Source organism: Pomacea canaliculata, linkage group LG7, assembly GCF_003073045.1.
Source record: "Pomacea canaliculata isolate SZHN2017 linkage group LG7, ASM307304v1, whole genome shotgun sequence".
NCBI classification, from domain to species: domain Eukaryota; kingdom Metazoa; phylum Mollusca; class Gastropoda; order Architaenioglossa; family Ampullariidae; genus Pomacea; species Pomacea canaliculata.
In genome coordinates this window covers 4,841,317-4,867,236 of record NC_037596.1, presented here as the reverse complement: position 1 = coordinate 4,867,236, position 25,920 = coordinate 4,841,317, and the positions used below count along the sequence as shown (strand labels likewise).

The following is a 25,920-nucleotide window of genomic DNA, read 5'->3' as shown; positions in this document are numbered from 1 at the left end:
GAATATGCATAAGCAGAGTCAATATGGCGACTTCCGAGATGTGCTTTAGATGTCATGTCGTGAGTATGTAGAGAGAAAAGGCGATCTTGCGGTCCCACAATATTGGATATATAATGAGCTTATGATTGCAAAATCATTTATGTGTTCTCTACCAGAGGTAAGTAAACAAAATGAATTCAAATCTCTTAAATATGAACGATGTGACATTGTGACTGGTGACCTACTTTTCACTAACGTACATAGCTTGAACAGTGCACCTGTCGGTGCTTCGAATTCTTCAGAAGCTCAACATACTTCTTGACTAAGTTTTATCTTTTTGTAGATCTGTTTTCTTTTTATTTATTAGAAATATCCATATCTGATATCAATAACGCCATATATCTCTATTTACCCCTGTCTATTAAATTTTAATATCTTCTTTGGCAAGTGATTTGAACGTAAACATGGTGGCTAGATACTGTACACACATCACTCCGTCTTACCTTTTCGCGCTTAACATACAACATCCGCTTTTCATTCTATTCACCCTTATTCGCGGAAGATATTTTCAGTGTAAAAGTTATACATTCATCTCAGATTTTTTGAACGATAATAGTGATTGTCGCAAGTTTGAACACTTGGTGTGTATTCGTATTATTCAAAATGGTAATTTTCCCGGACAATGGAACGAAGAATTGTAAATTGTAGGATGTGTTTATATGTGACTATAAGTGGCATGCCAGAGGTGACTATTTTGCACTCGATAGACATTCTTGACAGTGTAGCTCCTACAAAAAGACCAAAAGTTATAAGGTTTGTCGAAACCCATGTGACGGAAGTTAGATATAGAGATAGGGAAATATGGGGATCACGAAGAAGAGTAGAGGTTTTGTCTCCTCGCAATTAAACTTGAGGCAATGACTCATTGAACTCAAGAATTAGTCTCATTATAATCATTCTTGCCATATCACGCACACCCCAGACACTCTTTGACTCTTTCCTGCATCTGTAATTTTTTTAATGCTTCAGTGCTGTAACAAAAGTCATTACTTGTCTTCAAAAAGAAAGCTATGTGGTAATTACCTATTGTGTGAGTTTCAGACTATAATAAAATAATATTTGATTTCTATATAATGACTAAATGGATGATAGCCATAAGCTAACAGTAGTAGCAGTGATGTAAAAGACATTTAATAGCTTATAACATGTAACTGATCTGTTGTTTTTAATAATATAGATATTCTTTCCCATCAGTAATTTTTCTTTCGTCTTCTTCAGTTATACACAAGCTATGAGATGGTTAGTGATTAACCCTTTACATGCTAAGTGTTTAAAAATAAAGATTCCTTACTGCTATGAACAGCAGCTTCAAACATTTCAATAGAAGTTTGTACCTATTGGCTATTGTAATAACAGCTCCTTCCTACTAACTACTGTTTTGATAGACAATTAAATCTGTAATAATTCATACCCATAAATGCAAATTGCTTCTTGCAAAGTTGATATGGCAGTTTTATTGTACTCTTAGACTGTTATTATTTTGTATACAAGTACTGCTACACAAAATTTTAGTGCGTAAAATTTTACACTTCACATCTAGCAGAATTCTGTGGCAGGTTTAGAAGAAAAAAACAGTTGAATCAGCAACTTAGAAGATATGCTTAAAAGTCAATTAACAGTGTAGAAAACCATTTAAGGTTGAAACAATTTTCATATGAATAATGTTATCTACTCAAAATTAATGCACTTTTTGTCTCTGTTTCTGCAATACATTGTGTAATTTATCTCTGGTTTGTTTTATCCTAGATCTAAAAAACAATGGAAGAGGGGGCTTTGCGCCTGAATCATGGACCTGAAGAACAAAAGTTAGTATTCTTGGTTTTCTCTTTTATTAAAGCAAACATCTTTTATCTATTAACATTTTTTTTTTAATTCTTGGGACTTTGGTAATTGTATTTTTCTTATGATCTTCAACCATTCTGTTTTATAAATTATATGTATATACCCTAAAATGACTAGTTAGGTGTATCCACTTCCTGATGTTGTCTTTTTATCTTTCTTTTCTTTTATCAAGTGTGCAGAAGAGTGTTTGCAAAGTTAGATTATATTTATGGAATACATTTATGCTATGAACAATATGTTAGAAATTTACAGCTAGGCATAGATAGAGATGTTTAAATACAAAATATCCCTATGATTAAATTTTTTTATCTTTACCATATTTTAAAGTATATATTTATATACACAATCACACTATATATATATATACACAGAAATTACATTTATATACATTTAATACAGGACTGTTATAATTCATTTCATTTAAGTTAGAACCCTTGTTTAGTTTTCATATTCAAGATAATGTGTTTATATAATAACAGATAAAAATTTCAATGTGAATATGTGCCTCCTGGTGATAACATCATTATTTTTCTAACTACTTGTCGTTGAACAGTCTTAGTAGTAATAATAAATGTAAAATTTGCAAAGTGCATACTCATACTCCTAAGGAGCATCTAAGAACAAGAACGAAACATGAACAGCATACGAGGGACAGGAAAACAAACAAATAACATTCGAACTATAAAAGAATAAACAACAGTAATAACAAGGAATAAAATCAAATACAGAAAACGCAATGAAGAGCCAAAAAACAAGAACAAGAACTGAAAGTAGCATAATATTGCAAAAGGAAGACAAGCAGGAAAGGGTGGGATAAAGGACTAGCTTTATGAGAAAGGTTGTTAGGAGTGATGTTTATGGAAGAGGTGTGTTTTCAGTGCACGCTTAAAGGATTCAATTGTGGGTAGGTGACGGATATGGAAAGGGAGAGAGTTCCATTGTTTGGCTACACAATAACTAAACATACTGAAAAATAATAAAAGTAATGACATATAAGTTTACTGCATCCTCTGTGCATTTTCATCTTTAATGCGTTATGGTCAGGGTAAAAATCAGATGTCTTGGTTTCCTTGTCACTGTGTCAGTTGTTTGCAGTCTCAAACATACTTCTTATTTATTACTTCACAAAAACAACAATCATTTTCTTTTACAGTCATCACATTCTTGAATTGATCTGAAGTGAAAGGTAGTAGAACAGATAACTCTTGCTCTTAATTAAATACAGTAAAACTGACTCATTAAGACCTTCCATATTGTGATAATAACCTCACAACCCCTTTCTCCCCGTACTCTGTTACAACCTTTTTTGAAGTTGAAAAAATTAAGTACATTTTAAAATAGACTGATTCTGTACAGACTGCTTGTTCATTGGGTCACCGGTCATTTCGACCCAAAACCATCTTGCTACGGCCATACCATCCCATGTAAGACTACATTGTCCCAACACCAAAAGTCAAATCGATCAAGGCCTAAAACAGATGACGTGACACAAGTAGCTATTAATGTCAAATATCAAATATTACCAAAAGAGCCAAACATTTGAATATGTTCAGCCACCATCTTTCTAAACAAAAATTGCCACTTGGAAATACACATTCAGAGAACAAAAATCACAAGTCACATAAACATGATTTTCTCTTTAATCAGTTTTTTTTTAAAAAAGCTTTGTCATTGTTTATTCTTTTGTTTGGAAGCTTGTATCAAATCTACTTCATATGTGTGTGAAGCTAACACCATTCTTAAGCATGCATTTAGCTGGGTTGATTTAACTTCCAGTGCTGAGACAATATGGTCATGGCAGTTTTGAATCAACTCTGGCTTGAGGTTGATATGGCTGGCACAATACTGTTTGGGGTTGAAATGACACCCATCCCCCACCTGCCTTCTCCTCCTATTTATCACTTAATCAGCACATGTCAGTTGATTGTGCTTCATTAACAATCTTTTGCAAGTCACATGTTTATTAACAAGTATTTAATAAAAGATTCGCTTGCGACATTTTTTCAGGAAATATAATGCATTTTTAAACAGCATATTTTGTCTACCAAAGTGTGTTGATCAATTGCTCTTACCTGGACAATTATTATGTAAATCCCCAATAAATCTTCAACCAAATGTAACAATGGCAGAATGTCAACGTGACTGAGCAACATCTAAAATGATAAAGAAAAGCCTTATGATATGGTTTTAATATTTAAATACATGAACTTGAATTTATAGGTGTTTGCAGTCATGGTTCATGTAATGAAAGCAGACTGGTTGATACTACGACCCCTCTCCGTTACAATTTTATTTTGGTAGATTTTATGGGTCTTAACAGGGAGTTTTACTATATTATCTTTTGATTTCTTTTTATAATCTTGATATATGTGTATAATTTGGGGCTTGATATTCAGAACATCACTTCAAAAGTAAAAGTATTTTCAAATAAATATATATGTCACAACTCAGCTGAAAAAAAGTAATTGATTTTTGAATGTATTATGGTGGATAGTGCTTTCACCACCTGGGCTACTATTGATTTATTTTTGAATATTACCTACAAGGTGTGGAAAAAATCTAGATGAACATTGCTGCACATGAAACCATAGGTATAAGTATGCTTATATATGAACAATGAAAAAAGCTTTGAAGTTAGCTGTAAAATATAAACATTTGATGTCTGTTCTGGTTAGGAGTAAAGCAGAGAGTTTGTGTAAAGGGAGTTATTGGGTGTGGGCTGTTTTTTTTAATGCTATGTTTTATGTTTATATTTATTTTGATGGCCAGGTGTGGTTGGTAGATTGTTGTGTGCCATCTTCAATTGTCTTCAAGCACTTGCTTATCTATGAACTCAAATACCTAAGCCAAAACGTGAAATCCGTACTCAGAGGTAGGGGAGACAATTTTCGTAAATTTAAATCTGGGCTGGAAAAGACAAACTTTTTTCGCCATGCAGTAACCTTCTCATCCCAGTCAAGTCTGCTCTATTCCTGCATATGGCTGTGTGGGTGTTAGAGTGAGTGTTGTATGTCAGATATGCTGAGTGATGACACTAAAGTTTCCACAAGACATAATGTGTGGCCTTCCTAAAAGTTTGCAGCATAGGAGAATGCTCTGCTGAAATTGGCAGGGAGGTGAGAAAGATATGCATTGCCCATAAAATTTTTAGAAGATGACTTTTTCTTTTTCAGAACTGGATAATGAACCTTTTGTTGTAGAGATAATGCTGCTTTGAATGAAATGTTCTCATTTTCCACCTATCAGGGAGCATTCATTCTGTTTGTTAGCTTATGAGTCTTAATTTTTTTTCTTTAGCTTCTCTAGTTTGTTTGCATATGTAGCTTTTTTTCATGCATTCAAAGCTTGGCACTTTCCCGCTTAAAGAAAACTTGCATTTAAACGAGCTTAGGTTTTTAATGTGTCAGGTTGTTTTACAGCAGTTGAGCAAGGAAGACCAGCCAGAATAAATATAAAGTTTTTGCTCTTACATTGGGCTTTTCAAATGTAAAAGCGTTTTAAAGGCCACTGGTATTTCTTTCTGGGTAATCAGAATGTAATGTGAAACTTTACCATGTCCATAGAAAGAGGTTTGAACACTATGTTCTAATTTATTAACCACTATAGCACATTCTTTGCTGGGTTCCTTATATTTCAAGAAAACCAAAATGTTCCAAAGTGCATTTTATCCATACCATTTATACCATAGATACCAATAGGTTCTCTGATTGTTAATCATTTAGGGCAAAATGTGCTTAATTTGCAGCCATGATGACAAACGTATGACCCACAACATGATGGAGAAGCGTCGCAAAGATCGAATAAAACAATGGATCTCACATATAGCGCAGCTTCTGCCTCCAGCCAGCAGTCAAGGTCCAGACAAACCTGTGAGTATGATAAAAATTTTGCTGCTTGTATCATGAATGAGAGAAATAAGTAGGTCTAATGTTCACTTAATATACACAAGGCAGAAGAGAAATTATTGTGTTCTAATATTGTCCATTGTGTTTTTCAGAGTACACTTGATATCATGGAACGTGCTGCAAATTACATCATTGAACTGAAAGCATCCTATGAAAAGTTGTTGACAGAACAAGGAGATGCTGTATTAGGTACTAGCCATAACTGAACTTTTAGCTAGTTTGTTTAGCCAGTTTTTTTTTTTTAAGTGGTGAAAGGAGAAGATAAACTATAAACATTACTAAGGTGACCAGACGTTTCGGGGGCAAAAGCGGGACACGTGCCGATGATGGTGTTGTCACTGTCAAAGAACGCCGAAAAAAGTGGTTTTTAAAGACAACCGGGACATTTGATGGACTAGCAGAAAGCGGGACATAGATATTCAGACACGAGGTCAAAAGCGGGACTGTCCCGCCTAAAGCGGGACGTCTGGTCACCTTAAACATTACCAAGTTAAATAATATCTTATCAAACTATGAAATGTTCTCTTATAGTTACCTGTTGAACATAACAGTGAATAGATTTGAGTAAATGATCGATTTTCTCTTTTACAGTTGAGGAAATGCACAAAATGCGCACAGAGCTAGACAGTGTGCGAGCTGAAAGGGATCGGCTTTCGGAAGTTCTTAATGCAGCTGGTAAAATATGCCTTGAAAATTAATTTAAGAAAAGTGGTTAAGGTTTTTCTGTTTCTGATCAAATGTAAATTTCCTGAGATTTTTCCAGGGTTAAATTTTTAAAAGGAAGTTAACTGTGAGGAAAGTTTTATAAACTTGGGTACATAGATTTAACCCTCTTAGCACGATGGCTTTGCTGGGAAACTCGGGGAAGACAATTTTCATAATTTTTATTGCAAAGTTCAAGTTTTCTCCTTTCCAAAAATGTATAGGTTTCTTGTTCTAAAGTTTACCATAGAGCAGCAATAATAAAAAACAAACTTCACGCACTGTCGTCTTTACAGTCTTCAATTATAAGCCAGTCGTTGTAATGCTACATTTTTATGTGGTGCTAAGAGGGTTAAGGTAAGCATGTAATTTGCAAGAAGGTATTTTCCTGGGTCTTTTTAATTTATGATAAAACCACTGAATATTATCATATTCCTTCAAAATTTTGTTTGAAGTAGCACGGATCATCTCTCTTTATGTAAATTTAAACTATGTGGCTGCAGAACAGAACAGTGAATTTTTTTTTTTTTATTTTTTTTTTTTATGTATTTCATATTTTAGTGAGGTGGGATGAACTTTGTTCACGTCAATGTTGTCAAAATATTTCCTAATGTTTTCATTTGATTTTTGTAAAGTTTTGTAGATTTGTGATTTGCATTGTGTTTTTTTGTAAAGCTGAATCTCAGGCTTGTAGATGCAGAGAAATTCACAGAAAAGAAATTTGGCACTTGTATACTTCTAATTTTTTTTTTTTTTCCTAATGTATCAACTAGTTTAAGAATGGTTCATTTCAGTATATGTGCACAACATATTTGCAATATTGGGTAGGGATATCTTTAGTACCTTGCAAGCACAGTTGACAACCATTAAAGTAATGTCATTCAGCATGTTTTATCTTACCTCACTAAATTATAAACTGCATAAAAAAAAGGTTGTTCTGCAGCCAAAATTTCAGTTTAAATTTCTAAAAAGAGATGGTCTAGGCTTCTTCAGTCAACAATTCTGAAGGAATATTGTTTCATTGTAAATAAAAAAAGCACAGTGAAATACTGTCTCACAAGTTATATGCTTACCTTATTACATGTTGAAATAGTCTATTTAACATAATTAGTGCACAAGAAAAATCTCCCTATCATTTAAGGTACAAAAGACAAGAAAGATAAAATTGTAAGAAATTAATAAAAGTACTTCTGATGTTTATTTCGCAAGAAACCACTGAACGCAAATTAAAGATCCTTTTTTTTTTATTCTTGACATGAATTCTTGAAACTTAACATGATGATGCTTTATGTTCTACCTGTGTCATTCAGACCTTGTTTTACTTTCAATATTTATAACTTCACAGATCATTTGAGACTTACATAAGCATATAGAATGTATAACCTCTCTTGTTGTAAAAGAAAGGAATTTTTGCAAATGTAGGTATTGCTGCCCTGAATGATACCTCACAATGGAGGGGTAACAGGAAGTCAAACTCAGCTTTGACAGAAAATGGCACTTCACCAGCGACTGCAGCCTCAGATTCCACAAGCGAAGTAGCAATGGCTAATGGAAGTGATGAATCTCGATCCAAAAATAAATCATCAGTCACCTCAGGCTCCAAACGACGAAACACCATTAGTGTACATCTTGAACAGCAAAAACTACAACAGGAGCAACAGCAGCAACAACAACAACAGGCCATGGCTCAGGCTATGGCCAGCGGGCTTCTGTCTCACAACGGTGGATTTATTTATAGCGGATTGCCAGGTCAGTATGAGAACCTTGGTGGGGTAGGATTAGTGTTTTATACCAAGTCACAACTAAAGCTACATCACGGCAAATCAGCCAGCCCTGTAAATAAGTGCCACATGCAAAGAATAATCTGTGTGTATGTGTGTGAGTGAAAAAGAGAGTTTTTTTTTTTTGTAAGTATTTTGCTCAACATTGTGGAGTTAGTTTTTTATTAATTTTTTAGCACTATGTGCTTCTTCATGCACCATGTGCATAACGGATTTGTTTTTGATATAGTGAACGGTTTCACAGGAACTGGGTACTGTCACAAAGCATCACATTGTGGGTAAATAAATGAATATGTAAGGAAAGAAACTGTTGGCTTCTTCGGGTATTGTTTTCTGTGAATTAATTCCCTTTGGGAGCTAGAACTGTTTCTTTAAGATTTAAGTGTTGGGGAAACTAACAAGATTTTCTTGACACTGCTTGCTCTTTGTTTTTTTTTTTAGGACAAAATCTTATGGTGAACTCAAACCTAATGGTAAGTCCATCAGGCCAGGTGGTAGTGTCTGCCAACCACCAAACATCTCTAACAGCAGGCTCTGCATCATCTGCACTGGATGGTGGCCAGAGAGAAAATGTTGTTTATGGGCTGGAGAAAAGCTCTCAGTCAGCAGTCAGAGGAGGCAATGCTAATATGCTGGGGGGTGGTAGCATTGGAGGACTTTTGCAAATAGCTATGCAGGATGCAGGTATCACTCCTTCCCTTCAGCTGGATGCTTCCCGACAGTCAAGCCCGGCACCAGTGTCGGAACTAAATGTGCACACTGATTCAGCTGCAACAGACTCTGACATTAGCAGATCCAAGCTCAGCAGCAGTCTTTGAGCTTGGAGGATGTTAGTCATGATGCTTTGCAGACTCTGGCATCAGTTGCTTCCAACACTGTCAGCTCGTCGATGTCTCTTTTTCCGTCCTTGGCATCTTCGGCAATGATGGGGATGATGCAGTCAGCAGCAGGAAGTGCATCTCTGGCTGCTAGCACGGTGACAGTGACTTCCTCAGCCATGAACCAGAACACACCCATCATGTCAGTGGGGCAGCTTGGTCAGCTGCAACAGCAGCAACCCTCGCAGGCCAGCCTCGTGATGGGCATGCCAGTTCTTAACCATCTTGCTCCTAATGCAGGGCTTGGAATGGTTGCACCAAATGCTGGGCAGAACCCTGGTGCCATGGGAATTATGCCTTCTGGAACCATCAATCAACATGGACAGCTGAGCATGATTCAGGGAGCAGCCGGGCCTGGTGGACTTGTTCCTGGAAGCATTCTTATGAACCAACAAGGACAGCTTCTCATGATCAATGAAAATGGCCTCCCTATACTTATGCAGCAGTCCCTGGATCCATCTTTTAGTGGCCTTGGTGACAAAACCGTCATAGGTAGTGGAGGTGTTTCTGTCTCAACAAACTCAGGTCTGATGGGAGGTGCGAACCCTACTATCTCCCTCTTTGACCATCAGCAGCAGGCATTAATCAGCAGTGGGGCACTTACCATAGCCAAATCAGATCCTGGTGCCTCTGGTAATCTTAGCTCCGTCCCTGCATCACATCCTCAATCCTCTATTTTGGCTGGGATGAATCCACAGAATCCTGGACAGATGAGCTTTCTTGGATCCCAGCTTCTGTCACAGGGTTCTCTACAGTCTTTGGCAGTGCAGTCTGGTGGTCAGCTGGGCAGCTTGCTTCAACCAGGGGCGGCACTTAATCAGCAGCTTATGCAGTCTTTGGGTCTTGGCTTCCCAAGCATGTTGACAGGTAAACATTCAGTCATAATCTCAGTCATAAAAAGATGTTTCTAGATAGTACATGAAAAGTCAGAAATAAATAGAAATGAATAAAATGAATGTTTTATGGGAAATAAATGTTTTATATGAATGTAAAATTTTAAAAAAAGGCACAAAGCACTAGGAATGTTTTGGAAACATCTGTCACAGGTGCTAGTGCAGGAGGTGGCGTGACCAATCCTACTAATCAAGCCCAGCACACCATTACAGGAGGTGCAACAGCTGGTGCAGCAGCAGCAGGAGGAGGGCCGGCGGCAGCTGGTGGTGTTCTTTTTCCTGGCGCACAAGGTAGCAGTATGGTGACACTAAACACAGTTCCTGCAAATCCCCATCAGCTTCCTTCTGCCCTTGTTCTCCCGAGTGGTCACGTTATTCCAGTGGTCTCTAACCCTCAGCTTCTTACTGCCAACCATGGAGGCGGTGGTCTTATGAGTGTAGCACCTGGGGGTAGTGGAGGACTGACCAGTGGTTCTGCAGGCACAACTGGCCATATTCAGCTGCAACAAATGGGAGGTGGCGCAGGTACTAGCCAGGTAAATAAAAAATTGTTGCTTTATCATTCCATTTCAAATCATTGCTATGTCAGGCTATGCAAACACAGTTTTCTGAATGTTTACTAATGGTGTGATATGCTGGATGTTTACTCAGAGTTTTGTTTGGATGCATATAGTTAACACAGATCTTTTCACAGCATTGTTCAGATTTTACCCAGCTGTCTTTCTGTTATGTTTGCATTGTTTTAATCTTAGCAAAATTGGTGCAGGTTATCCAGGTAGACCCCAATAACCCAGGAGGAGCTCAGGTTTTTATTGGGCCGAATGGGCTACAGATGACTACCACAGCAGCAGGACAGGCTCATCTTACTCAGCAGCAGCAGGTACTACATATGGTTTCATGTTGCTCATATTTGGCACACTCTAAGTTTGTGCAAGATTGTTATGGTTTGATAATTTGCATGTTCAAAAAGTGCCCTTCTATATTCCTTGCAAAGATCATCATCGCTGTAGTGATTATAGTCATCACACTCATTATTTATCAGAATGTTACTGTAGTTTTAAATAATGTCTACTTTTTCCCTGACAGTAAACAGTGTACGTTTCCTTCCAGATCCAGCAACTTCTTCAGCAGCAGCAGAATCTAAATCTTCTCATGCCTTCTGCCGCCATTAGTGCCTCACAAACCATTCCCACTACTACTGTTGTCACACTGGCATCCACTGTGGTGCCTACTTCAGCAGCCAAAAATGTCCTTGCAAAAGCCCAGATGCAGACCACCCAGGTAACTGACTGTAACTATGATCCTAGTCATTTGCTACAGAGTTGCAGAAAATGCTAGACAATCTAGTATTGTCTTGTGCATGGTTTGTCCTCTTGCTTAGGTTTTTGCTCGTTTCTTCCTTCCAAATGCTGCTTCATTGTGTCCCTTTTATAATCAGAAGCTTTTTCTTTTTTGTATGTGAGAGAGTTCTCTTAGCGTTGATTCCTATTGCCTTACACAAATATATGTAAAAATTTTGAAGGACAAAAGCTCTGTTGCTGCCTGGCAATCTGGCTCCAGATACAAGTTCAGTTGTCCTTTAATACTTTTAGTGTTATTACGAAAACTTTAGCTGGAATTTGAACTGTTCAGCTCTTGTGCTTGCAACTGTATGTGTAGCATTGTGCTAATGAGATGGATGGTTTGTGTGAAAGTTTTGCATTTTATTTACTTGTTATCTATGTAGGTCCTGATGCAGCGTAATGCAAGCCAACCACGCACACATACAACTTCTAGTGCAATCGCAAGGAAAGGTTCACAGAATGTGAAAACAAGCAGCTCTGAAACACAGACCTCCTCCAGCAATGCATCAGGCATGTTAATGCAGACAGGTTGTGCAGGAACCGGAAGTACAGGAAGTGTGCAGCTGACTGCTGCTGGAGGCGGTGGTTGTGCCACAGGTGCTAACAGTAGCAATGGTGCTGCTGCAGGCAGTGCCCCCATTCTGTTGATGATGCAGCACAATGGACAGGTGGTTAACGTGCTGGTAGATCCCCATAACTCTACAAGTCTTGAACAGTGGACAGACAGCTGTTCAGACCACGCCATCTGTTGGGGGTGCAGTCAGCACCACTGTTGGAGACAAATCTGGTGCCAGTTCATCTGTACATACATCAGCTGCATCTTCTGGTTCAAAGAAGTCTAACAAAAAGAACTCCCAAAGAACCACGACTCCCAAGCCCAAATCTAGCAAATCTTCAAGTAAGGCATTGTCAACGTCTACTACATCAACCACCACATCATCTTGTTCACAGACTGTTATGTCGAGAACCAATGCCACTTGTTCTGTGACCACGTCAGTAACACAGCCCTTAGTTATCAACACAGATGGGCCCTGGGACAGTCAGGCTGCCTCAAACATAATGATATGTGACGATACAAACAATCCTGCATCAGAGGAAGGAGGCCTTGCACCATCCAGTGATAATCAAGACATTCTGGCTAAAGCAGCACAATCTATTTTTACTGCATCTCCCACGGAAATGACTTCCCCTATCGGGGGGGCCTTCTACAATCCTGCACATGATGACAATCCCCTGTTGATAGACACAAGTCCTGCAGGACCTGACACAGACATGCCTTCATCCTCATCCCCTTAAAAGAGCATCTCCACGAATGCAGCACCACAGACAGAACTGTCAAAGTCTGTGGACTGTCAGCAACAACGGGAACAGCATAGCCAGATGCTTCAGGAGCAAGAAGCCTTGCTGCGTCAGCAGGAGCAGCAAGAACAGGAGAAGTTGATGCAGCAGGAACGTGAGCAGCATGAACAGCTGATGAGGCACATCGAACAACAGCAGCAGCAGATGGGCCTGACTTCTCCACAGACACTTTCCCTGGTGAGTTTTTTTCTTTTTCTTTGTTGGTTGCAGTATATAATGAGCATCACTGTTTGATTTTGATATTAATCTACTGTAAATGCCTGATTCTAGGTTGTCAAACTGAAGAGCTTATAAATACCAGCATGTTGGGTTAGTCGAGAGCACTTTTTAAAAAATGTTCCACCCTCCACCCCTAACTCCAACTTTTTAGACTTTTAGTAAATATAATTTATCACATAATTCAGAATACACATTCTGTTGTCATTGATGTGCATTACCTTTTGTTCATGTATTTCCTTATACTTTGAAGTTACATTGTTGTTAGTATTGTGGGTTTTTTAATAATTATATTAAAGCCAACAATATGTCTGTGTATAATTATATGTTTGAAAGTAAATATTTCAGTTTTTTTAATTAAAGATACACTACATATATTCAATTTAATCTGGCTTTGTGATGTAAAAAAATGTATAAAATGTATTCTAGAGAAGAAATAAAGTGATTACGTTTTGTATATTTGCTTAAAATTTTGACATATTTTCTAGTGATAACATAAGCTGTATACAGGTGTAGACATTTAAGCAAGAGCCACAGCATTTATTTTCAAATAATCACAATGTTTCAACAATTCTTTAAGTGCAGTTTGAAGATGAGGCAAAAGTTAAGGATTTTTTTTTAAGGACTTGAATAAACTTTTGCCTTATCTTCAAACTGCATTTAAAGAATTGTTGATACATTGTGATTATTTGAAAATAAATGCTGTGGCTGTGTTTAGTCTCTGGATTTGGGACTTTTACCATTGTCTTTTGCATGATCTGTATTATAATTAATATATTTTTTTAATAACTCAGTCAAATTATATATTAAGATAAAAACAAATTGCTAACCTTCTTCCAACAGTTTTTGTTTCAATTTTCCAGATTCCACCATCAATGCCATCTCTTGCTCAGACTTCAGATGTGGGAACATTATCTGCAGCTGTAGCGGTTACTACAGCTGATTCCTCTGCAGCTGCTACAAACACCATTTCATCTGGAACCGATACTGCAGGACAGATTGTACCTCCACCTAAAAAACCCAAGAAATCCAAATCCAAGAAGAAAGACAAAGAAAAAGAGGATGGTCGTGAGAAGGATGGGGATGGCTCCAAGTCATCCAAGAAATCAAGCAAGAAGAAGAAGAAAGAGCAAGAAGCAGCTATACGGCGTCAAGAAGAAATCAACCAGCAACAGCAGCTGATTCTACAGCAACAACAGCAGCAGCAAGAGGAGCAGACCAAACTTCAGCATCATGAACAAGAGCAGCTGCTGCTTTTACAGCAACACCAGCAGCAGCAGGAACAGCAATCTCCAGGGCTCATGTCAGAGCCGCAGCTGGTGCAACCCTCTGCTGCTGATATGATTGTGGATGAGGTAGCAGACCATGTTGTGTCTGGTGCCAGTGATCCTTTCGTACTTCCTGACAGCATCACCTTCACGGAGAGTGAAATTTCTGACGTGCTTGACCAGGTAGAGAAGCTTGGGAGCAGTCTTGTTTCAGATGAACAATTAAAGAAGTATGAGAAGGTGGAAAAAGCAGAAAAACGGGAAAAGAAAAGCAAAAGGCGCAAAGATGGTGGGCAAATGGATGATGGAAGTTCAAATCCTAGTAAGAAACAATGCAAAGGAAATAGCCGGGAGAATGACAGCAGCTTAGAAGCCAATTTATTTGTGTTAAATCAGCAGCTAGGTGTGAGACCTTTATCCCAGCAGCAACAGGACGACCCAAACAGCACGTCACGCATGTCCATTTATGACTTTCAGGATGACAGCCCACCAGGATTGGGCTCTGCTAAGACAGAGAGCCCCCAAAAATCCAAAAGTAAAAAGAGCAAGAGTAAGACTCCCTCAGGCACCCAAAATTTGCTAGCAGCCACCTCTCCGTTGTCGGTATCAACAGTTAGTACTACATCAACCATGGTCACCAACACTGCTGCTACAACTACTCTTGCCTCTGCAACCACCACAACATCAGCTGGTACGAATACACCAGCTTCTTCCCTTGATATGTTAGTCCCAGCCTTGTCGCAAGCTAAAAGTGACTCTTCTTCAGTGAGCAAAGGATCAAAATCTAGCAAAAGTAAAAAGAGTGACAAAAAAGACAGAGCAAAGTCAAACAGTGGATCTAGCATAGCAGATTCTCTGAACAATATGAATGCAGTTAACAGTGTACATAGCATCAGTACCACAGCTCGTGTGAATACTGCAGCCTCAGAAAATATGTCCATTCAGACTAATGGAACAATCTCCAGCAGCAAGAGTAATGATAGCCTAAGCAGCAACAGTGTGGATTCTGCCTCTGTGATTCTTCCTATGCCAGGGTTTGATACGCTTGAAGCACTTAATAGCCCTCCTCCATTAATCTCTCCACCAGTTTCACAGGCCAAGTCTTCAGGATCATCTTCTGGGAGCAAAGGTCAAGGGCAGTTGCAGGACCAGAACTTGGATGGGCCTTTAGGACAGATTTCCTCCATAGTGTCATCAGATATTGTGACTACAATGTGCTCGACAAGCATAGAGACACTGGCTGACATTTCTGATGTGGTGCCGACCTCTAACACTATGAACATGGACCCCCTCATGTTGCAGAGCTCCAACTCACCCCCACCTGCTTTGCATCATCCCTTGACCCTGGGTCATAACAGTGCTAACTCTATGATGGTGCAGCAGCAACAGAAGCAGAAACAACAGCAGCAACAAAGTATTTCCAACAAACAGCGACAGCAGACACCCCCACGACACAACCCTGCCCAGCAGATGCCATCACACTCTCCACAGATGGCACAGCCTCCTCAGAGTGGGCCAACTCAAGGCCATGCCCACATGGGGCCACCCACCAGTCCTGCCCAGGCCGTTGGTCGTCCTCGTTCTACATCTCTGTCTCATCAGCAGCAACAGAATCAGGGAGGTTACTTGTCCTCTTCCCCACAGGGTGGGGCAGGGGTGCGACAATCTCCCTCTGCAAGTTGCATATCACCATCATCCAGTCACTCGCGAGGTTCCCACGAAAACCAGGGCTTCAATCAGGGAGCAGGTGCTCACATGGCTCCCACTCAGTCTCCTTCATCATCTGTTCGCCTCAATGATATGTCCAGCCTTTTGAATTCACCTGATATTTCATGCCCCAATGCCAATCTTTTCAGTTCCACTGCCCCGAAACTGTCCCACATGCAGAAACCAACCTCTCAAGGAAAGCCTTCTTGCACGGAAGACAGTGCAGCCTCACGCTCACGTACAGGAATCTACTCAGCAGACAATTTTGTGCAGCCCAGTAGGCAGACATCCAACCTGGAGTCCTGTTCACAACAATCTTCCAACAGCAGTGTGGCAGGTAACATGAGCAGGATGGCTGGAATGAACGATGCCAGTGGAGAGAGTTTTAACTTTACAAGCATTGGGCTGAATCTGACTTCATCTTCCACACAAAGCACAGGCCAAGAAATGGGTGTTGCATCCAGTGCAGGCATGCCCTTTTCTTTTAGTCTTACCTCAGCTTCCACAACGCAGACATCATCATCATCAGGTTCTCATGGTCAGGTCGGCCACCACTCATTCCCGTTTTATCCACTGCACCCCTCAGTTACCCAACCTTCCTCTACTAGTCAGCAGAGTCATCAGACGCAGTCACTGAACATGATGCCACCTGGGGTAGATGTTCGCATGGATGGTCAAGGTTCAGGCCACCAGACCTCAGGTCCAGGAGTGGGAGGAGGTATGCCATCCACTGCCCAAAACAGTTTCAATTTTGGTGGCTTGATGGACTTAAATAGTAGCTGTTCTGGGGTAAGGGACACTGCTATGCCTAATGACCAGTCACATCTTATGTCATCTGTAGACAAGAGCCCAATGGCTAGTTTTACCCAACACCATGGTGGAGGTGCAGGTGGGGGGAGTGGTAGCAACAGTGGTCAGAAGCGGCTATCTGAGATTCAGCCACCTCCCCCACCATCCAATCGTCCACCCCAGCAGCCTACACAACCACTAGACCATGGCCCCCCTATCAACAGATCCCCACAACAGATGGGCAACCATACTTCTCCTGCTGGGAATTATTTCTCATCTAGCTACCCATCATCAGCCAGTCTTAATACCCCTCCCCTTCGACACCCACCCCTACCAAACTCTGATTCCAACCACCTCATGAACCGTGGCTTTGATCATGGCTTTGGCAGTTCCCAGACCTCTGCGAGTGTGCCTTTGGGAGGACCAAACTTTGATCACCATGGCATGTCATACCAGCGGGACATGAATCAGACACGCCCACTAGAACACGTATCAACTGGGGCGAGCACAAGTTCACGGAAGCCAAGCTCGCAGCAGCAGCAGCAGCAGCAGAATGGTGGTGGCAGCAAGCAGCAAAAGCAGTCCCAGGGAGGCGGGGGAGGCAGCAGCGGACTCAGTCGAGTTCCCCCTTCTCATGGCCAGTCACGCAACATGGCTCCCAATCACAACTCCAACCAGTCCCAACAGAGCTCTGCACCTTCTCAGGCTCCACCCCCTGCACACCAGACATCTGGAAATGGCCAGCCTCCTGCACCATCACCTTCTCAGCAGGCTCGACAAGCCAAGCGTAAGCAGCCTTCTCAGAGCAAGAAAAGCAAACCTACTTACTCCACAGAGATTGACGCCAACTTGTCACACTCCATTTTCGACAACAACCAGAGCCTTCAGTCCTTTTTCTCATTTCAAAACATGTCCCCACCCCCAGTTCGCAACCTGCAGAGTGAAGGCCCATCTTTTCTACCTGGAAACCTCTTTGGTTCAACATCCAGACCATTGTCAAATTCTTCTAACAAAAATACACCAGATCTGGGGCCTCCGTATGCGTTGTTCCCACCTACACGGCCCCAAAATGGGCTAGGCCTCAACTTCCAGCATAGCTTTGGAATGAACACAATGACTGGGAACCCCGGCAGTGGCCACATGACACCACACTCTGTGGCTGTCCCACCACACATGGGAAACTTTAGCCTCAGTAACATTTTTTCAGACAGTGGCACTAATGATGGTGGCATTAATATTTCACCAATCAAATTCTCACACCCTGGCAATCCTATTCTTCCTCCGCAGGCTGGAATGGACCCCAACGCTTTGCAGCACCCCCATCAGGGAAGTGCTCTTTATCACAATCGTTCTCATCACGGTCAGCCCCATGTCCTGCCCAACCCAATGACTCTCAATTCAATACTTGGACACAACCACCATGGTTTTGACACCCGGTCTATGAGTCAAGGAATTAACAGCTCAGTGGGTCCCCCATTTCATGGTGCAGGCCACCCATCCTCATTTGCCATCCCACCCTTGAACTTTTCTATGCATGACCATTGACAATGGGGAACAAACTGAGATGCTATGAACGTGGACAAGTTTAATCACCAGGAAGCCTTTCATTAATTATTACCCAGATCCACCCTCTTTGTGGAATAGTATTTGCTGCTTGTTGTGAGCCAAAGGACACATAATATTAGTCTGTGGTTTGCATTATAAAATGTTTCTTCTGAAATCCCATGAAAGCATGAAGATTAAATTACATTTTTTTAATTTATTTTTGAGGGGTAAGTGGATCAAAGGGATATTTAAAATATATTTTAAACTACCTATAAATTGCATAAGGAAAATGGAGACTTTAATTCAAAAGCATAATAAAACAGACTATATTTGGCTCTGAATTAGGATATCATTGATGGATATCTTTTGACTCATATTGGCAAATGGATGATGAGCTGATGACAAATACTGGAAGCACTGAGCCCTCTATAAATTATGTAAAGTTTTTGTTTGAAAGTTAGCAATATTTATTTTTACAAGCTTGTCACATGATTTCTGCTGCACCTGCAGTTAATATCAAGGATGCAAGTATTTTGCATGTTTACAGATTTGTGTCCATGACACATGTCCACTGAGTTTGCTTTGTTTTAAAAAAAATTTCGCTGTTATTTCCCTTTTTTTTTTCCCAACTTGTCCTTTGTACAGCAAAAATGTGAAACTTGACAGTTTTACCACATCATGATAAAGTAATGGCTGTGCATATCATGATATGCAGTAGTACAATGCTTTCTTTGTATACGAAGGAAGGGGAAAGGGTACAGAAGAGTGCTTGTGGAATCTGTGTTTTGGGAGTGGAGCCATACAAGTGGAAAATGTTGCAGTTATTACAGTTATTTAGTTTTAATGTTCAGGTATGTTTCTAGCAGCATGTCCTTGAAAAGGGCATTTCATACAAAAAGAGCAAATCTACAGAACTTTGCTTATTCATCTCTTTTTTTTTCCTTGTTGTGTAAAGCCTGCCTGAAAGTCTTGCATATTTTGTTTTTGATTAAGTGTATTATTTCTGTAAATTTATGTCACTAAAAGTCATTTGTTGATATTGAGGATGCACTGATTCTGAGGTGTGTTTTGTTTTTGTTTTTTAGTATGGTGATTTCTGTTGTATTGTTTTAGCATAGAACATGTTTTTTAATCAATGTTCAGTTATTTTTTTAAAAAGAATCTTATGTCATACCCTATAAATTTAGTGCTTCGTCCAATACCTGCATAGCATTGCAATCTTTACTATAAAAGTAACAGTATAAACAAAAATATACAAAGTATGAATTTCGGTGAAAGACCTCTTATTTTTCATATATATGCTATCTCTGAGGATAAGTTTGATTTTTGATACTTGGAATAAAAGCAAAGCATGGGGAGACATGTTTTGTAATCGTTTGCTTTGAGCACAGTTATAAATATGATAATCTTTGTTGACGCAAGATAATCGAAAGATGTCTTATGCTTCTCATGAAGGTCCCAAGTCTGAGCACATGGTCAGGAGTTTGAGGCTTGCTGGGGCTAGTAGAAACTCCCTCTGTGACCCCAGCAGTGATCTTGGTGTATGGTTATTTCAGGAAAAAATTGGTAAAAGAAGAGAGCTTCCATTTTCTATATGCTTTGTCCTTCACGTGAACCATTTAAAATTCACTACCCCACTGCACCAGACTATGAAAGCTGTGTCTTTGGCTTAAAAGACAATCCAAGACTGTTGCATCACTTTAGCACAGCTAACCATTAAAGTTTTCCATGTTTTTCTGTAGTTTTCATCATTTGCATAAATTAACCGTCTAGATGTTTGCTAGTATGTTATGCATTGAATTAATAATAATAAATGCAAAATCTGTAAAGCTCGCATACTCACACTGCTAAGGAGCATGCTCTTAGCGCTTAAGAACAATTCAAATACTAATAAGTGCAAAACCATCTCAACTTTGTATGGACTAAAAAATTCATTTTAGTGCAAGGTAGATTCAGGTAAATATAGGTACACTGATCATTAACAAAGCTTCCATTTTTAAAAAAGTTTAAATTGCATAAATATATAATGTTGCAACATAAGCAAAATGGATGCAAAGAATGAAAACTCGTGACATTTGCAGTTGACAATTGCAGTCACAAAAACATTTCACAAGGGATGTAATCTTCTGTTAAGCAATTTTTTTTATAGGCGTGGAAGATCCATCTTTTGAAGATCCCCACAGTTAAAGCTTAATAATTCTGCATTGGACTTTGTGTTATCTAATTTGTAAACAGAAATAATGAATCCTAAAGACTACTTTTGGACAGTATAAGCCCATGTCTGCAATGTATCAGTATAAACATATAGTCATTTTTAAAGCAGTGTGAAAGTGACAAATGAGGATGTACTTGTGTACCAACAATGCAGTGAATGGGAGAAGTGGTTTCAGAATTATGAATTAACGTCAAACATTATCTTTGCACTGCTTATGTCTCAACATTCCCTTTTTCATGTGATATCCAAATGCTGTTTAATGTGGCTGTGCCTCATGTGTACACCATTTACTTTCTAGCTGGTGCATTATTTCTGTTTATTCTTCACAGTTTGAGACTGGAGTGCTTTCATGGTTTTTGTGCATTTGGGTTGAAATTGCTGTGCATGAAAATTACAGATATGCTGTTGGTGAACTAATGAGTAAACAGTGATAGTGCTTTGAATAATTTCTTTTCAGTAGGTAATTTTTGTGAACACTAAATAATATGTTTACATCAAGTGAATGGAGAAGTGATAGCTCCCAAGCATACGTTTGTGGTCATTAACTGGCATGGGTATAAGAAAGCCACCAGCCATTCTTTAAGCTAAAAGGACTACAAAGTCTAAAATATAAAGTAATTTTTTTTCTTTTACATGACAGATGGTTGTAACTTTTTTCCTCTACTTGTTGAGGGATTGGAATGTAGCTTTCTTTTACATTCATTGTTGAAAATGATGAACAAAAAACTCGCTCTATAGAAAATGCACATGCACATGTTTTTGCACTATGCATGGTGTGCAAAACTAAATATATTTTCATATTCTCTTGAAGTCTTAGGTTTTATAGTTTTCTTCAGGCTATAAAAATATGAAAAGTATCTCGAAAAAATAAAACAATGCAAGCTTCTTGACAATGGCAATGGTTGGTATAAAAAGTTATTGCTTTTTTATTTTAAGTTTGGTTTTGTTTGGGTTTTTTTCCTTCTTGTTTGGTTTGTGTTAGAGGGATTGCTCCACTGCCATTTTCCTGTGGCAATTGCAGTATTCATGCAAAATGTGCCAAAGCTTGAGTTTTAGGAATGATAATGGTAAAATTCCTTAAAATTACTTTGCTGTATTGTCACCTATGAACTAGTAAACAACCACTTTTAAAAACCCAAAAAATTTTCCATACCAGCTGAAGATAACTAGCATTTTATTTTACATAGCAGTAACATGCTAAAAATAGAATATTAAATCACTAAGGATGTAGGGGTACTAGTGTCTCTTAAATTTATGTGTAAAATCAGTTTTATTTTCTTTACGCATACACAGAAGTATTTTCAACTAGTCTATTACACCTAGTCTTTTTGTTGGGGAAGGGTTAGGGTTATGCAGATGTATGCAAGTGTGTTCTGTAAGGGGACTTAGTGTACAATACTACACTTTTAATTTGGTCCTGACATTTCAGAATTTAATCAAATCCTACATTTTTCTTCTGTTGCATTTATTCATTCATTTCTCTGGCTTACAAGGTATACAAAGGCATGGCATGGTTGTGACAAATATGGCACTAAAAAACAGATGTGACTTTATTCCTCATCAAAGCAGCAGCACGAACAAAGCTTCTGTGTCGTTAGCATAATACATGTTTAACTAATTTCATGTTTTACTGTTGGCATTTACTTGTGGTACTGCTGACAGGTGATCAGCTCTTTTCAATTTTATGCAGAAAATCATTTACCAAGGACATGCGTGTGTGTGCTGTGTGTGTGTGTGCTGATGCACTCTTGTATGTACTCTTTGTGCATATGTGCAATGAATCTTTATCAAATACACGAGTTTGAATTTTCTTTGAGATCAATTAAAGTTTTGTTACATTTTTATTGGATATGTTACTTGGATATTGATATTAAAACATTCTTAAAGTCAAAAACGATGCAGTTACACAAGCTGGTGTAAAGCTATCTTTTCTTATTAGAGGAGATTCATACAAAAATATTTGTAAATGAGAGCATCACGTCTGTGCATCCAGGCTGGCAGTGTGAGTCGCTGTTTGTTATAGGTCCTTTTTTTTTCATTGCCTTTGCCCATTAATAAGAAGTTTGATTTTCTTTCATAATAAGTCCCATTTTCTCTGAAATCTAATTGCTTATTTGTATTATTTGGCTATTTCTTATTGAAAGTTGATTATTTTAATTGGCTACCTTTCTGTTTTGCCAGCCTAGTTGCTTTTAGAAAAAAATGAAAGTTATTTTGCTTTGTTAATTATAATCAGATATGTAAGTAGAAGCTGAACATCCAACAGCTTTTGAAATGTGTTCATTTTCTACCTTTAGTATCTATTTTCAAGACCAAAATTAAACAGATTAAATAAAATTAAAGTTATAGAACATAAAAAAGCAGAGATCTCTATGAAAACATGTACTGTTTTCAGTCATTGCTTTGTTCAATCCTTCGGGTAAAACGTCATTGATAATGAATGGGTACTGCACTGGTTACACACTTATTAAAGAGAATGCAGAAAGGGGAAAACTAGAAAGGAACCAGTATGGATGATGGGCTTAACTTTTTTTTAAAATCTTATGGCTTATTCGATTAAAAATGACTTAAGGGAATCTAATCATGAGGTATCTTTTACAGGTATTCATGAAAACATGACGTTGATTGCAAGTTGTTCAGCCTTTGGTGTTTGTTCTACCTCCCTCTTCCCTCCTATTACAACCTTTTTAATTGTTTACTTTGTTGACATCGTTTCACTCAGATTTTCACATCGCCAATGTTATGAACTGCCAAAAGGAATTTTTATTAGCCTCCAAAATAAATGCAATCACAGTCAGTCCTAGCATTATTGTTGAATCTGTAACACTCCTGCAAGTCATCAAGCCGATAACTATCATGCATACCACAAGATGTGCCTGCCAAAGGTGTATAACTTTTGGTGCCCTTAGGGTCTTCTTGGTCTACAATGAGCTCATGCATTGTGGTGCACAGGACAAAGGTTATCAGCTTCACCAGCATGCTAGTTGATTACATGCTAGACATGAATTTCAGCCTATGTTTCATCCTATGTGCAAGATCTGCTTCCAGATACATGCACAGTGTAGGTTGCTTGTACAATTGTAAGGATGGCATAATGCAGTTCTATCGAATGAACTTCCTCTTTCCCATCGGTTTTCTCTCATCCCTAGATGAGAGCAGGAAAAGAATGTTATATCTGAATGTATTCATCATTTAGAAACCATAAGCTATCATACATTAAATGAAAAACCTATAATTTCATCAAAACTGACAAAATTTCAGTGTCAAGTCACCACTGGTGCATGTTAACCCTCTTAAATATAACCTGTCCTTTTGAAGCATTTGTACATATGCCACATGAGTTAGGAAGTTAATATTGGGGTGAGGAAAAATTGTGTGTGTGTACAAGAGAGAGAGAAATCATGGAGTTGCATGCAACTAGCTTGAAAAGTAATATATAATTGTATAGTGTTCTTTTTATCCACTTATTTTTGCGAGAGTTTAAGAGCCTAGTTGGAAATCATGGTCCCCATATGTTTTCTTTTAAAAAGCAGCTGTTATTTCCATGACATTTCACATAAGTGAAATCTGTTTCCACGCTACTGGACTTAGAACTTTAAGAAAATGCGCTGAGCAATTAACATTTTCCTTCTTCGATGCCTGAGCACAAATATGACTGCTTTAAGAAGGTTATGTTAGGATTCCTAGATTGTATATGATCATGCTGACCTGTTTGTGTATATACCTGAAGCCAATGCAGTCTTTGTGCTTCAAAGCCATGGTACAATTAACACGCTCAATTTGTACAGCTTGTGGGATTCTCTGTGACAATTTAAATGCTATGAGCATGCAAATATAAAAGACTATTGTAAATTACTGTATATGAAATGTCTGCAGTTTCTAGGTGCTTTGCTCTTGTAAAATTCATTATGTAAATATAATGTATCCATGATTTTTTTTTTAATTAATGTCTTATTACATTGCAGAGTAGATGCAGTATTTGCATAGAATAAAGTGGATTTTGGAAATGGCTTGTATGTGTACATGGGTGTGCGTGTTTAACATTGACAGTTGCTTTGGCCCTTCAAAAACATATAAAGCACCTGTTCCAGGAATTTTGTTCTGATGCATTTTTCTTTTCCTGATTGCTTTGCAAGCAATCATTTCTAGACTTGTGCTTTAATTGCAAGTGCCATGTATCATAAGGCCACTTTTCTTTTTATTCATTTCTAAGTTTGGAATGGGGTGGGTTTTTACCGTTTCAGGTATATCAGGGTTTTAAAAAAAGTAGGCAAGTGATTTTAGCTCACAGTAACTGATAGCCCTATGATTCTCGAGCAGTAACAAAGAATAAACAAAAACTGATGGATATGCAGCCTCCTCAAATCTTGGTGATCAGTCTGATGGCTTGTCATCTTGTCACCTTTCTTTGAGTGTCTTTTCTCTGTTTAAAGCACATGATCAAGAGAAAAGAAAATAAATTTCCATAAATCACAGGCCAATCATAAAATGCTTGAAGTGGTATAATAATTTTGTTTGGTAACGTACACAACAACATACCCTCTTTAACTGTGCTCTCTGTTATCATTCATCTATACATACATGATTATTGTGGTTGATTTCATGGAATTTACAATGTAAGCATGCATGAATACTCTCCCCAACTTCCTCTTAAAAAGAATAGGCAGTTGTAATTCGAAGCAAAAAAGTGTTATAATCTGTGGAATGCATGTGTGTGTGAGAGACAGGGCACTTGTGTATGTGGTATTTTAAGCCATTATCATATAAACCAATACTGTAGCATCCATTAGACTATGCAATAAAACCTTCCCTTCGCACAATTCCTGTATAATCCAAGATACACAATGCTTCCTGACACAATTGTGACAATACTTGACATTCAGAAGCAGGATATAGTTTTGTGGGACATTTTCTAGGCTACTCAGCATCCCTGAACAGACTGATCAGCTGGGATAACTGTACCAAAAGAATGGGACAGAAATATCAAAATTATTATCAAACACTGAGGATAGGTATCTAATATTTATGGGTGATTTGACACTGAGACACCACTGGCAACGTGTAAGCACTCCATTAAAACTAGGTACTTTTTGTTTGTACTGTGTTTCGCCTAGAGTTGCTATAGCCGAGGATCATTACGTGTCATTTGATATTAAGAACTGTTTTCCCCTGTGGCATATCAACATCTCTGGCGTTAATAAAATTGTTCCATTTAATAGTGTAACTTGTGGATACACTATACTAGTTTTCTTTACTCTCAAAACTTCTACCACTACCTTTCAAGTTCTTCATCATATTGTAAATTATTTGGAGCATTAGACTTTAAATAGTAAAGATTAAGAAGGCTGGTGGTAAAGGCTGATGCCGGACCAACGGCATTGAGGTATTTAATTATAATATTCTTGGTCATAAAGGCAGATTGTGGGTAAGTGACGGGA

The 25,920-nt window shown here is 38.6% G+C and overlaps 1 protein-coding gene across 1 annotated transcript; it reads left to right on the top strand.

The window, feature by feature from the left end:
• LOC112568287 (serine-rich adhesin for platelets-like) lies at positions 1 to 24,489 on the top strand. The gene is given in 14 exon segments (XM_025245526.1): positions 1 to 157; positions 1,786 to 1,844; positions 5,627 to 5,750; positions 5,879 to 5,975; positions 6,378 to 6,461; positions 7,911 to 8,237; positions 8,711 to 9,087; positions 9,090 to 10,014; positions 10,194 to 10,576; positions 10,807 to 10,920; positions 11,151 to 11,321; positions 11,767 to 12,074; positions 12,118 to 12,919; positions 13,822 to 24,489. Coding segments are annotated over 13 exon segments (8,205 nt in total). The 5' UTR covers positions 1 to 157; positions 1,786 to 1,797; the 3' UTR covers positions 18,268 to 24,489.
• Positions 24,490 to 25,920: the final 1,431 nt, after the last annotated feature.